Source organism: Rissa tridactyla, chromosome 4 (genome assembly GCF_028500815.1).
Source record: "Rissa tridactyla isolate bRisTri1 chromosome 4, bRisTri1.patW.cur.20221130, whole genome shotgun sequence".
Lineage (NCBI taxonomy): Eukaryota > Metazoa > Chordata > Aves > Charadriiformes > Laridae > Rissa > Rissa tridactyla.
The window spans coordinates 62537268-62550323 of record NC_071469.1 but is presented as its reverse complement, the minus strand read 5'-3'; the positions used below and the strand labels follow the sequence as shown (position 1 = coordinate 62550323).

The 13056-nt window shown below is 49.5% G+C and overlaps 1 protein-coding gene across 3 annotated transcripts; it reads right to left on the bottom strand.

Annotated features, from left to right (window-relative positions):
• Nucleotides 1–782: 782 nt before the first annotated feature.
• ZBTB42 (zinc finger and BTB domain containing 42) lies at nucleotides 783–10328 on the bottom strand. 3 transcript variants are annotated; one of them, XM_054201221.1, is made up of 2 exons: nucleotides 10083–10251; nucleotides 783–8473 (listed from the first exon to the last, which is right to left on the bottom strand). In XM_054201221.1, the coding sequence occupies exons 1-2, from the start codon at nucleotides 10112–10114 to the stop codon at nucleotides 7204–7206; spliced, it is 1302 nt and encodes a 433-aa protein (XP_054057196.1). In that variant the 5' UTR covers nucleotides 10115–10251; the 3' UTR covers nucleotides 783–7203. The 3 variants fall into 3 exon arrangements, with proteins under 3 accessions (XP_054057196.1, XP_054057195.1, XP_054057197.1); XM_054201220.1 differs by lacking the exon at nucleotides 10083–10251 and adding an exon at nucleotides 9434–9721 and having other exon boundaries at nucleotides 784–8648; XM_054201222.1 differs by having other exon boundaries at nucleotides 785–8648; nucleotides 10083–10328.
• Nucleotides 10329–13056: the final 2728 nt, after the last annotated feature.

Here is a 13056-nt window from a genome sequence, read left to right as displayed (position 1 = left end):
AGTGCAAGGGAGGTTCTTCCCTTCCACGGCCAAAGCCAAAACAGCCATTTGATAATTAACCACCCGGACTGAGCCAGACAAGTCACAATGATGAAGGTGAAGATCGTCGTGCTCCCCCACGCGCAACCTGCGCCCCGCGGGGTGGCCGGGAGGAGGTTAGGGGCTGACCCCAGACCTCGCTGGCAGACACGGCGGCAGATGTGCCGGGCTTCCCCACGGTCTCCCCCTTGCCTGGCAGATGCTGGCCTCTCTGGGAAAGCGCTAAATGGATTCTGCTGAATCACTGCAGCAGATGGTTCGTAACACCACCTGGATAGCACAGAAAAAAAGAGAGAGAGATAAGGAAGGTTGGGGAACAGAGAGTACCTAGTGTGGGGGCTGAGTTATCCCCAGGGAGAAGTAACCGGTGGATAAGGTCGTCATTTGAACTTCTGTTTCCCCAAATTCCTACATTATTAAGACTGGCAACGTCCCTTTCCTGGCAATTCTGTCCCGAGGTCTACAATGCGTAGTGCTTCAAAAGCCCTTGGGATGCTGGAACCCACCCTCTGCCACTGGAAAACGCTGGCAGCGCTGCCCGGCACAGGCTGCTTTGGCTGGTGGCAGCACCAGCCTTCACCCCTGGCCTGTGCCAACCTCCTTGTGCTGGGGCAGGGGACGTACAAGGTTGATGCATGTACAAGGCCCAAGAATATAATGGAGGTTTTCAGGGGAGTTTTGGGGTTTGTTTTTCTTTATTAATTTTTTTTTAAAGCCAGGTTGGCAAGTACTTTTCTGCGACAGATCTTTCTGAAAGGGCAGAGGAGCCAGCTGTGTACAGAAGCGTGCAGCTGCACGAGAGGGAACAACAAACAGGAAACAGGTAACAATAACCAATGTATTTGCTTGCTCTCCTCCCGTTAAACAGCATGAGCAATTTTTTTTTTTCCTTTTCTCTTTTTATTGGGATGAAAAGAGCTAGTCAGGAAGAGCACAGAAGGCTACGGCACATACACAGAGGGTGCACACCTGGAAAGTGTCCGGCATCCTTCTGCAGCGGCTGGTCCCCACGCGTGGTAAGTAAGAAACCAGGATCCCTCGGTCCGGCTGTTATGAAAGACACCTTGCTGCACGAAGTTGCTCAATCTGTGGCATTTCCAGCCAGCTCCTCCCCGGCACAAAACATCAAGTCTTTTGAGACAAAATGTTCTCCAGGCAGGTCGCTCGCAGCTCCCCGTTCACGATTCCTCCTCCTCCTCCCAGGACAAGGCGTTTTCACACACCAACTGCACCGTAGGCTCGATGGCACTTCACTTGAGCCCAGCTTTGTCCTACATAGGCTGTTTTTGCTGGGTCACACCTGCCATTGATTTCCTCAGATAACAGCTGCTGTTTCATGTTCTGCTGTGCGCCTTCCTCAGCAAAACGGCACAGAAAGTTACTCACCAGCAAGCAAAGCTCAGGGTGGCACGATCCAACCCTGAGCACCAGTAGAAGCTGGATGTTGACAGTACAACCAACAAGCTGGGCAATACCAAGGTCCCTCTACTCCTCCACCCCAACTGCTTCTCATGGGGAACCTCCCTCTTTAACAGGCTTGGAGGCTTATTTCACCTGCAAGAATCTAATTTAGACAATAAATATGGTCCATCCACACGCTGCTTCCCACAACACAGGCTCCAACAGCACCAGGGACCTCACCTGGTGACATCCCCATGGGTCGGCATGAACTCTCCTCAGTCATTGGGAGGCACTCCGTCCAACCCCGCATCCCATCACCCAAGCTAGGAAAAAGTCATTCCTCCGTGGTCTCCAGCTGCACAGTGGCATTTGGTGACACACGGCCAGATGCACCCAGACATCCACAGCCAGCCCTGTGCATGCCAAGGCCAGACCACCTCCAGAAGGCACTTAACACTTCAAAACAAAAGCTAAAAATAAATAAAACCGTTTCACAACACTCACCCCAAGGAGAACCGGGCTTTGCAAGGGTGGCAGGAACCCATGCTGCTGGTATTGGTAGGAGTGACCCTTGCCAACCTAAGGAGCCCATGACATGCTTTAATCCTGGAAGACAACAGCCCTTGCAGCCCAGAGTTAGGACAGCAGATGCTCCTAGGGGTCACCCCCTTTCCCATGGGGAAGGGCAGGATCGCTGCCGGCATACCCACGAGTTTGCAGGCAGGGAACCCTGCCCGAGGGATCCCATTGCTTATTTGGTACGTACGCACCCCACAACCCCCCTTTTCCAGTATCCGCTTAGTGGCCTGGTTTCTTCTCAAAGCTTTTTATATTTCACATTCCTAAGATTTAATTATGTTATCAGAACAACAGGCATCAGGATTTGGAGTGCCAGAATTCGCATTAGCAATTGCTATCAACAAAGAAAATGGGCACAGCATGCCCATGCCAAAGTAGATGAGGGCTGCTCTCCTCAATCTACTCACGGTTATTTATAGCCCATTTGCAAGCCATCCACCTCCCAGGTTTAGCTTCAAGCTCGCTTCTTTCCGCACACCCTCTCCCTCAAAGAAAAGCCTCTTACCTCCCCCTTCCCTAGCACAGCACCCAGGTTTGGACATATTTAGTTAATTTTTGGGGGGCAGGGAGGATAAAACACCTTTGAATCTTCCTTCCACACATCTACAACAGCAGAAAACAGTGAAAACCGAGCACGCCACAAATAAGCAGCTGCAGGGACACCCACCCCGCCAAGGGTAGAAATTAAAAATACATTTATATATTCACAGTTTCTAATGCTTCACCACATTGGAGCAGGACCACCGTGCATCTCCAGCGGCTTTCTGCCCTCCCCACAGACAGGGATGGAGGCACAAGCCCAACGAGGCAGGACGCGTGCTTGAACGCAAGAAATGCCTACCTATTTTGAGACGATTGCAAAGAAGCGGCTATGCGATAGCAGGAGGGGAGGGATAGCCGTGCCCCCACACCAGCATTAACTGTGATTTGCCCTTCCCTCAACCAGCACCATTTCGAGGCGGTCTCATTCTGCCAGCATCCTTCACCACCAAATAATTAAGAAAAACAAGAGGCAGCGCGCGCAGTACAGGTGCAAACCTACCCACCAGCTTATTTTCCTGCCCTGAGCAGCAGCTGGCCCCGGCAGCTCGTGTCTTCTACCTCCTAATCCCAGCTCCCGCTCAAGTCAATGCAAGTTTTAAGGCAGGCGTTAGCGGGAGCTGGGTCAGATCTCAGCTCTCCCAAGCCTGGGAGAGATTCGGAGCTTAAATAGAAGTCCTTCATGCATGTTAGCCGACGTGGCTTTGGTCAGCCCAATGGCCTTGGCGGGCACTGGTGGCCTCTGCGGGGCTGTCCTCGCACGCCGCATCACTTCCGCATCCACAGGCTTGTCACCTGGTCCCCAGCACCCGCCTGTGGCTGTAAAGCAGCATCGCTCGGGGCAGGGCTGGTCCAAAGCTCCCCCAGGGCATCGGAGGGAGAGTTGAGCCCGATCAAACCTCCCCGATACTGGTTAAAAGGCGGAGGTGGGGCTGGTTCGACCTCCGCTGGTTAAAATGCAGAAGTGGGGCTGGCTTTAAGTCCTGCCTAATGACTAAGGAAATGCTCGGTCAGGCTCTGACTGGGATACAGCGGCTCCTCACGTGCCTAAAATTCCACGTGGTCCTGAAAAAGAAATTAATATTAGAGTATATAACAGTGACTTTAAAAAGCAGCACAGCTGCCTGTAAAATACTACTACTAATAATAAAATACCAATTAAATAATAAATAACAATAACAATAAATAATAATAAAAATTAATAATAGTAGTAAATAACAGTAATAAATAATAATAAAAAACCCAAACACCACAGCCCTTCTGCTAAAGGAGGGAGGAGGAGGAGGAGGCTCAAGCTTACAACTCTAGCACGTTTTATTTTGTGTAAATTTATAAAGACAACAATCCTAGTCACGATTGTCACATTGTACAGCACATACCAATACAGTTGCAAACAGAACTCCACGCAAAACTAAGCGCTAACAGTAGCTTGAATCACTCTTCCTGCGATTGTCGTATCTAGACTAACAGTATTACACTAACACTGAGGAAAAAAATAGTTCACTATAAAACAGTGATAGAACGTTTTTATAAAATATATTCCATTCCAATAGCTTTTCTACATACTGTATACTATAAAACTCTCCCACAAAAATTAGTGTCTTTAAATATACATATTTAATCTGAACTGCACCAAGATTAAAAACAATTAAAAATATCAATGATTTTTTTTTTTTTTTACATTAACTTCACAGTATTTGTTTGTAGTAGAAGACAAATCCAGTGTTTAAAATGCGGAGCAGGACTGTCCCCTACAGAGACAGCAACCGCCCCACAGTGAAATAGTTTCTGAAGAACCGAGCGTAAGCGTGCAATGTTTTTAGTACTTCTCTGTAGAGCCATGAACCATTTTGAAAACATGCTTCGAGCTATTGCAACTTAAAAATAAGAGACACACAGAGAGATAGCCAAAAAAAGTCACCTTAAGAACAAAAATAAGTGCAAACATTTTTTTTTTACTTTAGAAATTCAAGCTATGAGGAGTGGGAACACAAATACCAGACTATGAGAACAGCGTGTTCATGATGTAGTAAAGAATGAGAAAGTCTTTTTTTTCTTTTTTTTTTTTTTAAAAAAAAAAACCAACAAAACCTTTTTGCCCCATATTCACTGCAGTACAGAGCATGCTCATAGCATCACTTCAATGAATTATTTCTATACTAAGATCAGACACAAACTTGTTTCAGCTTTTCCCTGCTCCATACGCTAATGGTGTTCTTATGGCACATCCTATTTTATGATGTTCTACAAAAATAAAGAAACAGTAATTGAAGACTGAAATGCAAAAAAAGTGTCACAAGAATGCAAAATTAAGATTACCAGCTTCAGTAATGCTGACTCTAAACTCTTTACATGTTCTTCAACATGCAAAACCCACCGTTATAAAATTTAAAGTGAAGTGTAAATTAACTAGTTTTGAAATAGATTAACAGTAATAATTCCACTTCAAAAAAAAATAATCTAATAAATACTATATCAAGTATCTTCAGGAGAAAAAAAAATAACTTAATTTTAGTAGAAAGAAAAATAACTTAATTTTAGTAGATTTTGTTCAGTGCTATTTCCAATCACAGCAAAAAAGAAGAAAAAAAAAAAGAGAGAAAAAACTGATTAAGTAGAATAAGACCACAGTACCAAAGCCACTTATGTTCAAAATACAGTACTCTCCCACAACTTTCATACGTAACAGGTCCAGCAAAAATATTTTACAGTCAAGAAATTAGACTGAAAACAACAAAACCCAAAACTATAAATAGAAGCAAAATTTCACATTACATGTACATTCATAGTTTAAGAGATGAATAACAAGAGGAGGCTGTAACAAGTATATCCTGATTTTCTTTAAAAGAGGAAGTACTTATCTGAAAAACAATAATAAAAAGAAAAATCAATTCCATATTATTTACGTAGGTAGTGCTCAGTTTTTGGACCAGAGGGGGAAGGCATTGGGAAATTTTTTTTCTTCATAAGATGAAATACAGTATTTTAAGCACAACTTTTAAAAATAATCTAACTCAGTGCTTCAAATTCATTTTAAAATAAACGCTTAAGTTTCACAAAACAACTTCAGGAGTGTCAGGAAGGCTGGCGAAGCAACGCTAATGCAGCAGAACGACATTCAAAACCTTCAGATATTATTATTATATTTCAGTCCCGTGTACGTGTACCTTGAATGGGTAATTTGACTGGAAGGGAATAATCCGATATTTAGCCACATGCACAGACCAAAGGATGCTCTATTAGGCAAGTAACTGAGTTATTTGGAGTAAAACTGGTTATAGTTACAGGCAGCCTCAGTTTACAAACAAACTAAAACAAAAAAACAACCACCACCTAAAAATACCCCAAAAACCTCCCCTGAAAAGGTAGGACATGGGGAAAAAGTTGGGCCATGTTTTCCCTCCAGCGGTTTATCTTCATACTGCCCCTTTGAAACATCGACGATTGCACGGAATTCGGCCCAGAGGGAACGACCAACTTCTTAAATAAAAGAAAATATAATTCCGAGCTGCTGATTTTAGCGCCGCAGCAAACTTTTCGGACGAGATAGCAGGGCATCTCCTAGCACACATGGTATGAGTTACCTTGAGCTGAGACACCCCAGGAACCTGATACCAAGAGGGGTTATTTATCTGCTTTAGGGCTGCTGTCGCCCCCAAGGGGGACAGGATCAGCCCCAGGGTGTTGATATGGGAATGAAAATATTCGCGTATTACGTGATTTTTCGTATGTCAGGGCTCGCATCCTTCAACGTTTCAGGAGTGAATACGCCGCCGACGGAAAGAGATTTTTCCGTCCACGTTTTATGCTCAAAAGCAGCTTTTCATCAGGTCAGTCCACAGAGGAGGATGGGTGGGAAGGGAAAATTTAAGTCAAGTCCCGAAGCAAAACCTTCTCGTTCGGATTTTAGGACCAATTGCAGAACTATTCTAATAGAATAAAGAGAACAAAAAACGACCAGTACCAAAGACGCAGCCTATATAATTTGGGCCAATTTAAGGTCTCAACTAGCTTGATAAAAATAAGAGTACGGTCGCTTTCTCTATGCGGACAAGTTTCTCCGCGCTGAAATGTATTTAAATCATAGTTCATCTCTTCATATGTTTCTATGCCACAGGCAGAGAGCATTAGGGGAGCTTAATGGAATCCAAATTTTTCTCAAGAATTTGCTGATAATATTTTTTCAAACTAAAAAAAACCAAAACAACCCGAACAAATAGAACAAAAAAAAAAAAAACCCCAACCAAAAAAACCCTGACCACGAAGCAAGTACTTCCAGCATGAAAACAGATGCTAAATCACTGCAGAAATACTTAGATCATTTCACATTAATAATGTAACATGGGTGCGCAAGAGAAGACCTAAAGGACGGGGCTGGGAAGGGAGGGTGGCAGGGGGAGCGAGGAGATGGGAGAGGTGGAAGGATTGCATTAAAAGGCCTCTGGAGTGTACACCACTGCATCTTTTAAAGATCATATACCTGAAGTGAATATCACCAAAATAAAATAAAGGCGGGGGGGGGGGAATAATTAAAATTCAGATGCTGCCTTTTTTTCCTGTTTTGTTTTAAAAGGGTGGGGTGCGGCGGGGGGGGGGATAATTAAAAAATAAAAATCAAAATAAAAAAAAAAAAAATCACACGTCTCAAACAACCAAGGACTTTACAAGGCCACAATGAAATTTGCGGATGTGTCTGTACAAATCCCCAGACTGCGTGAACCGTCTCTCGCACCACTTGCACCCGTGGGGCTTCTCCCTGGTGTGCACCACCGCGTGGCGGCTGAGGTTGTGGGAATACTGGAAGCTCTTCCCGCACTGGCCGCAGGTGTAGGGCTTCTCCCCCGAGTGAGTCCTCTCGTGCCTCTTTAAGGTGTACATGCAAGAAAAAGTCTTTCCGCAGAGGGTACAGGTGGGGACGGACCCGTCGGGGGACAGGCGGGTCCGGGAGCCGTCCTTGTCGCGGAAGTGAGAGCTGAGGTGCAGCTGAAGGATGTGGGGGCTCGGGAACACCTTGCTACAGAGGGGGCAAATGCAGATATGCCCGGGAGGCACGAGGACGCCCGAGGAGGAGATGTCTGACGAATCCATGTCGTCCTCACTCTCGTCTCGCTCTTGATCTATATCCTCCTCCCGGGCATGAGAGCTGCCATTCCCCGCGAACATGTGTCCTAACCCTGTCACTAGGCTCTTGGCTGAATTCCCAAAATGCTGACTCTCCGGACTCCTGGCTTCGCCGTCCTCCTGATCTGACAGCAAGTCTTGTTCATCTTTAACAAGTGGCTCGGTACCCTGCTGCTGGCTGTCGGAAGCCAGCTGTCCAAAGACATAGGAGGGGTGTAAGGAATCTCTCCCCGGCACGGGCTTGAAAGACAAATCCAGCGCGCAGTCCACATCACTCGAAGCCAGGGGATGGTTAACAGACCTTTGGGACAAAGGTCCTGTGGAACTATTGACATTAGCCTTTGTTTTTCCAGCTGCTGCGGCGCACGGTTCTGCCTCTGTCGGCACAGAGCTGACACTTATACGATCAGAGGACCAGGCGGGGTGACTGCTGACCTTTTCTTTGCCTGCTGCTCGCTCGTATTCTGCAACGCTGAATTTTTGTTTGTTTCCTGGGTCAAACTCGTGGACCAGGGGCGCTCCGGCGTCTAGAAAATGCTCCGCTTTCTCCAAACTAGCCGCCTCATCATTAATCTTCTCTTCCGAGCATAATTCTTTATCTTTCAACTTGCCCTTGCAGACTTTCACAATGTCATACATGTGAAGGTAGCTAGCCGCAGCCAGCACATCTTCCACCGGGAGACTGTTGAATTCCAGCTTTCCCTCGTACATGAATTCGAGCAGCAGGCTGAAGGCAGGGGCTGTGACAATGTCACTGTTCAGATGCACAATATCCCTTTTGTCTAACTGGTCCCTGTAGAAAAGATGGAAGTACATACTGCAAGAGGCAAGAACGGCTCTGTGAGCTCTGAATTGAGCTTCTCCAACTAAAACAGTACAGTCACACAGGAAGCCCTGGTGACGCTGCTGACTCAGACACTGCAGCAACTGGCGGCTATGGTCTGGAAACTCCATTCTTCCTTCATAACCTGTTCAAAACAGGAAAAACTTGAATGCTACTGTAAACTAAAGCCTCCTAGCAGCTGTAACAAACAGATCGGCTTTTTGGTAACACAAGCCAAAGAAACAGCCTTGGAGATAACGTTTACTGTTAATTGTCTGTAATAGTTTTATTGGGGGGGGGGGGGGAGGAAGGGGGGGGAAGAGGGAAAAAACCCCAAAAAAACACAACACAACATGCTTCTCATCCTTTCGCACCTGCTCCGAACAGGAAAAACTTGATTGTAAGTAAACAAAAACTAGTAAAGCAGCAGCCCCTCCAACCTTTGTTTCTCCCACTAAGGACTTTAATAAAATTAAGAGGAGGAAAGCGCACAGAGACAGACACTCACACAAAAAAAAAAAAAAAAAAAAAAGGCATAAACTCCCCGGCTGTCTTCCCGGCAACGCTAACTCGGGGCATCTTTTAATAAAGCACATAACCCACGTCACACACACACAGACGCGCACATTTAAACTTTATCCTCAGTCGTTATGCACCGAATCACAACAAAACGGTCGCGCCGGCGCTGGGGAAGCGGCGTTTTTGCAGGGAGGGGGTGAGGGAAGGGGGGGGGGAAGCGGGATGGGGAAGGGGGAAGCGCCCCGACCCCCGCAACCCGCGAAGCGGGGCGTGGGGGGGAAATAAAGGCGGGGGGGGAAAAAGTTTCCCTCGAAGTTATCAAAAGCGGAGGAGGAAAATAAGCGGCGCAAGGAGGGCGGGAGGGCAGGGCTGAGGCTGCAAGCCGGCTACCTGCGGCGGCCGGGCGCTTACCTTCCCGCGGGGCGCGGCGGAGGCGGCCGCGGGCGCGGAGCCGGGCGGGCAGGAGGGAGCGCGGGTGCGTGCGCGAGTGCGAGCGAGGCGCGGCGGGAGGGAGGGAGCGGAGGGAGGGAGGAGGGAGGGAGGGAAGGAGGAGTGCTCGGTTTGCTAATTACACCGCAAGCTGGAGAGTCAGCTGCTCTGACTTCACTGCGATGGAAATGCTACCTCCAGCTGTGCGCCTTTTAATGCCATATGTTACTCCAAATCTCGCTACCAGCCAACCACAGCTTGCTGCCTTTTAAAGTTCCAGCAGCCCCATTTATAGCCCGCGATTAAATCCCACAAACTTGCCCCGAGCCCGCCCCCCCTTTTCTACCATATTCCTCCCCCCCCCCCCCCCCCCGCCCCGGACCCCACCTCCCGCCGCAAAGTTGCTCTCCGCAGCCCGCCGCGGTGACCTTCGCCGGCGCCCGGCTCCGCGCAGCGCGGAGAGGAGGGAAGGGTGGGGGGGGCGGCAGCACCGCGGAGCCGCTTTTTGGATTCTCCCCCGCCCCCTTTCGCGGCCGCGCTCCCCAACTTTGCAAGGGAGGACTTTCCCCTTGCCGGGGGTGGTGGGAAGAGGGGGAGATTCGCCCCCCGGTCCGGCTCACCCCGTACTTACCGGCGTGCGGCGGCGGGGCTGGGCGTCCGCATGTGCGCGGCGGTGCGCGGCGCTCCGCGGGTGCGGCGCGGCGGTGTTGTGGAGCAGGTTGTTCGCCGACCGACTCTCGCGATACTTTCCCTCCGAGCCGCGGTTGTGTGAGTGTGCGTGTGTGTGTGTGTGTGTCCCCGTCTGGTGCACACAATAGCCCCCGCCGCCCCGGCCAGCCCCGCCGGCGGCGGCCGGTGCGCGCTGCCGGCTGTGCCCTCCCCCTCTCTCCTCCTCCCCTTCCTCCTCCTCCTCCTCCTTCTCCTCCTCCTCTGCCGGCCGCTGCATTGGCAGCGCGGCCGTCCCGCTCCCAACTCCGCTGCGCCGCCGCGGAGAGGGCGCGCAACGCCTGCCCGCTGCAGCCCGGCGTGCTGGGGGGGGAGGCGGGGGGGCGGGTGTGTGTCACTCGGAGCAGAGAGGGGCTGCGTCCGCGCCCGCGGAGGGCATGGGGGGGGGGGGGCGGCGCGGGAGCTGCGCGGCGCCTGCCCCGCGGCGGGGATGGGGCGAGAGGCGAGGCGCTCCCCCGGATTTATCTTTAGTTGCGCGTCAGCTGATAAAATACCAGATGCCGGCGGATTTTTCAAGATGACCTTTTCGATAGTTGATTTGAATTTTAAATTTTAATTAGCTGTAATCCCATCAAAAGTGAGCGCCTTCCGAGGGGAAGCGCGGTGGCGGGGCCCGGCCGCCGCTCCCAGCCCGGCCCCCGGGGTCAGACCGCGCCGCAAAGCTCCGGCTGCCGGAGCCCCGGGTGCCCCCCTCGCCCCGCTGGAAGCCGGAGCGGGGCTGGCGGGGGGGTGGGAATCGTTGCCGTGGGTCGTCCCGGGAGCAGCAGCAGCGCCGGGAGGGGAGGCGGAGGCGGCCGCAGGCGCGGAGCGTTGGGCTGAGGCTCCGGGTCCGGGTTGATGTTGAGGTTTTGCTGCCCTTGTAAAGAAAAAGGGCTGAGTTGGAGGCTGTTGTCGCGTTTGGGGGAGTGGAGGGGGGAGCGGAGCGCTGGGGTCATCTCAGAGCCCCCCCTGCGAACACCCTGCGTGGTGGCAGTCGGAGTCAGTCTCCCACCCGTGCCGCTGCCTCCGAGTAAAGCAGGGAAACTCCTTTCTCTTCCTTCCCCAAGGTTGCCTTCTCTAGATTACAATATCCGCAGGATAGCAACTTTTTAAAAATTGTTTTTTAGATGTATGTTTTCTCCAATGCACAATGGTCGCATTAGCACCTTAAAACATCATTTCTATTGATTGGTGTATTTGTCACTAATTTAATCCCGTTCTTCAGTGTTTTATCTTTAGGCTCTTTGTCACGGAAGTCAGGGTCTATGTTGCCAACACCACTTTTCTCTCACAGACATCAACTATCTTAACTCCATTGGCAGCAAATGCCAGGATATTTGGATGGGTTTTGAGCATTAAATCACCGCATCATCACAGAGCTCTTCTCAGGTATTTGGTAATACTGTCACCCGCACCCTTCGAATTGGGAAACTCCATCCCAGAATATGGAGGTGCCCACCTTAGGTGAAAGAGTTAAAGGTCCTGGTGTTAAATCTGTCCCCGCTCAGTAAAGCCGAGAGCTTTATCTATTTGTCCATGATCGCAGACGCGATCGGGGAATGGGAGCTCTCTGTCCTTTTAAAGACAGCATTATCCCACAGCCGCAGCCTGATAATACAGGCTCTACCAAAAGTGGAGCAATTTCTTCCCCGAAGTGCAAGTGCAGTTTCCATTAAGTTAGTCTGTGGATTTCTTGGCTGTGGAGTCTCACTGTGTACACTGGAAATGCTAGGCAGTCTCCTGTATTCGTATGAATTGTGCTGCTTGGCAGAAATCTCTCATTTTGTGTAATTCATTGTTCATTTTCCCCTCTCCCCTTTAATAATAAGAGGACGAAAAAAATAAGATTAAAAAAAGAAGCAAGGTTTTAATTCCTGTTTGGGTGCTGTAAGCTAGGAATAATTGCCCACAATCTAGCAGTGTCTTATGTTTAGTAAACCAATTACAATTTCACAGTAAGTCTGTCTGTGGTCATTACCGAGTTCGAAACGTCAGAAAACACAACAGCATTCCCGTTTTCTCTAGGTGTCCATTTTGCGCGTTGTTGGCTTGCTTTTCCAGGACGCAGAAATACTATACTCACCTTCACACCAAGGCAACGATAGACACAATGCAGGTGTTGTACTGATTTAACTATGGCTGTATAAAATACTGGTAGTACAACTCCCTAATGTAAACAAGCCCGAAGTCATTACTGGAGGCAAGGCAACAGGAAGAACTGCCCCAGAAACTTTATTCCGAGAGCTCCTGCCTTCCTGAAGGCCCTCGTGGAAGCACGAGGTGGGAAGGAAGCCGTCTGCTTCCATCGCTCTGGCCCCCAAGCCCTTTGCCGGCTGAAGGCTCCCCTGCCACGAAGCCGAGAAGACGCTCCATTTTCAGTCATTCCCTGAGGGAACAGAGCCGGACAGCAGCTGCTTGGTCAGGAGGAAACTCTCCGACCGGCATCCGTGCTCGGGGGAGATCACGACCGTCGCGATGCTGAACATGAGGACGGCTGAACGTGAACAAGGACTGATGGAAGATGCCGGGAGCCACCATGTCAGGCATCCTTGTGTGGCCACGTGGGTTCCTAGGTCCAGCTAAATTGCTCCTGGGTGCCAGAAGACCTTTTGCTGCTTACGGAGCCTTCGAGAGTTGAACAGAAAGCCCAGATTTAGGACAGAGAGAGTGAAAATCAGTGGTGCTGGCAGGGCTCTCATTTGCCAAGCAAGGCTAGCCCCGTTCCTGGTTGTTTATGCTGCCTGGACACCCGCCAAAGCCCACAGAAATTAGTAGAAAAACCAACTGGATCAGGTCCATAAAGCCTGAGGACTTGCTTCCATTCTTACCCCTTTGATCCAACAAGAGTATATATTTACCGAGTGGGGCCTCTCTAGCCCTCTTTGTTGGCCAAATGCTGA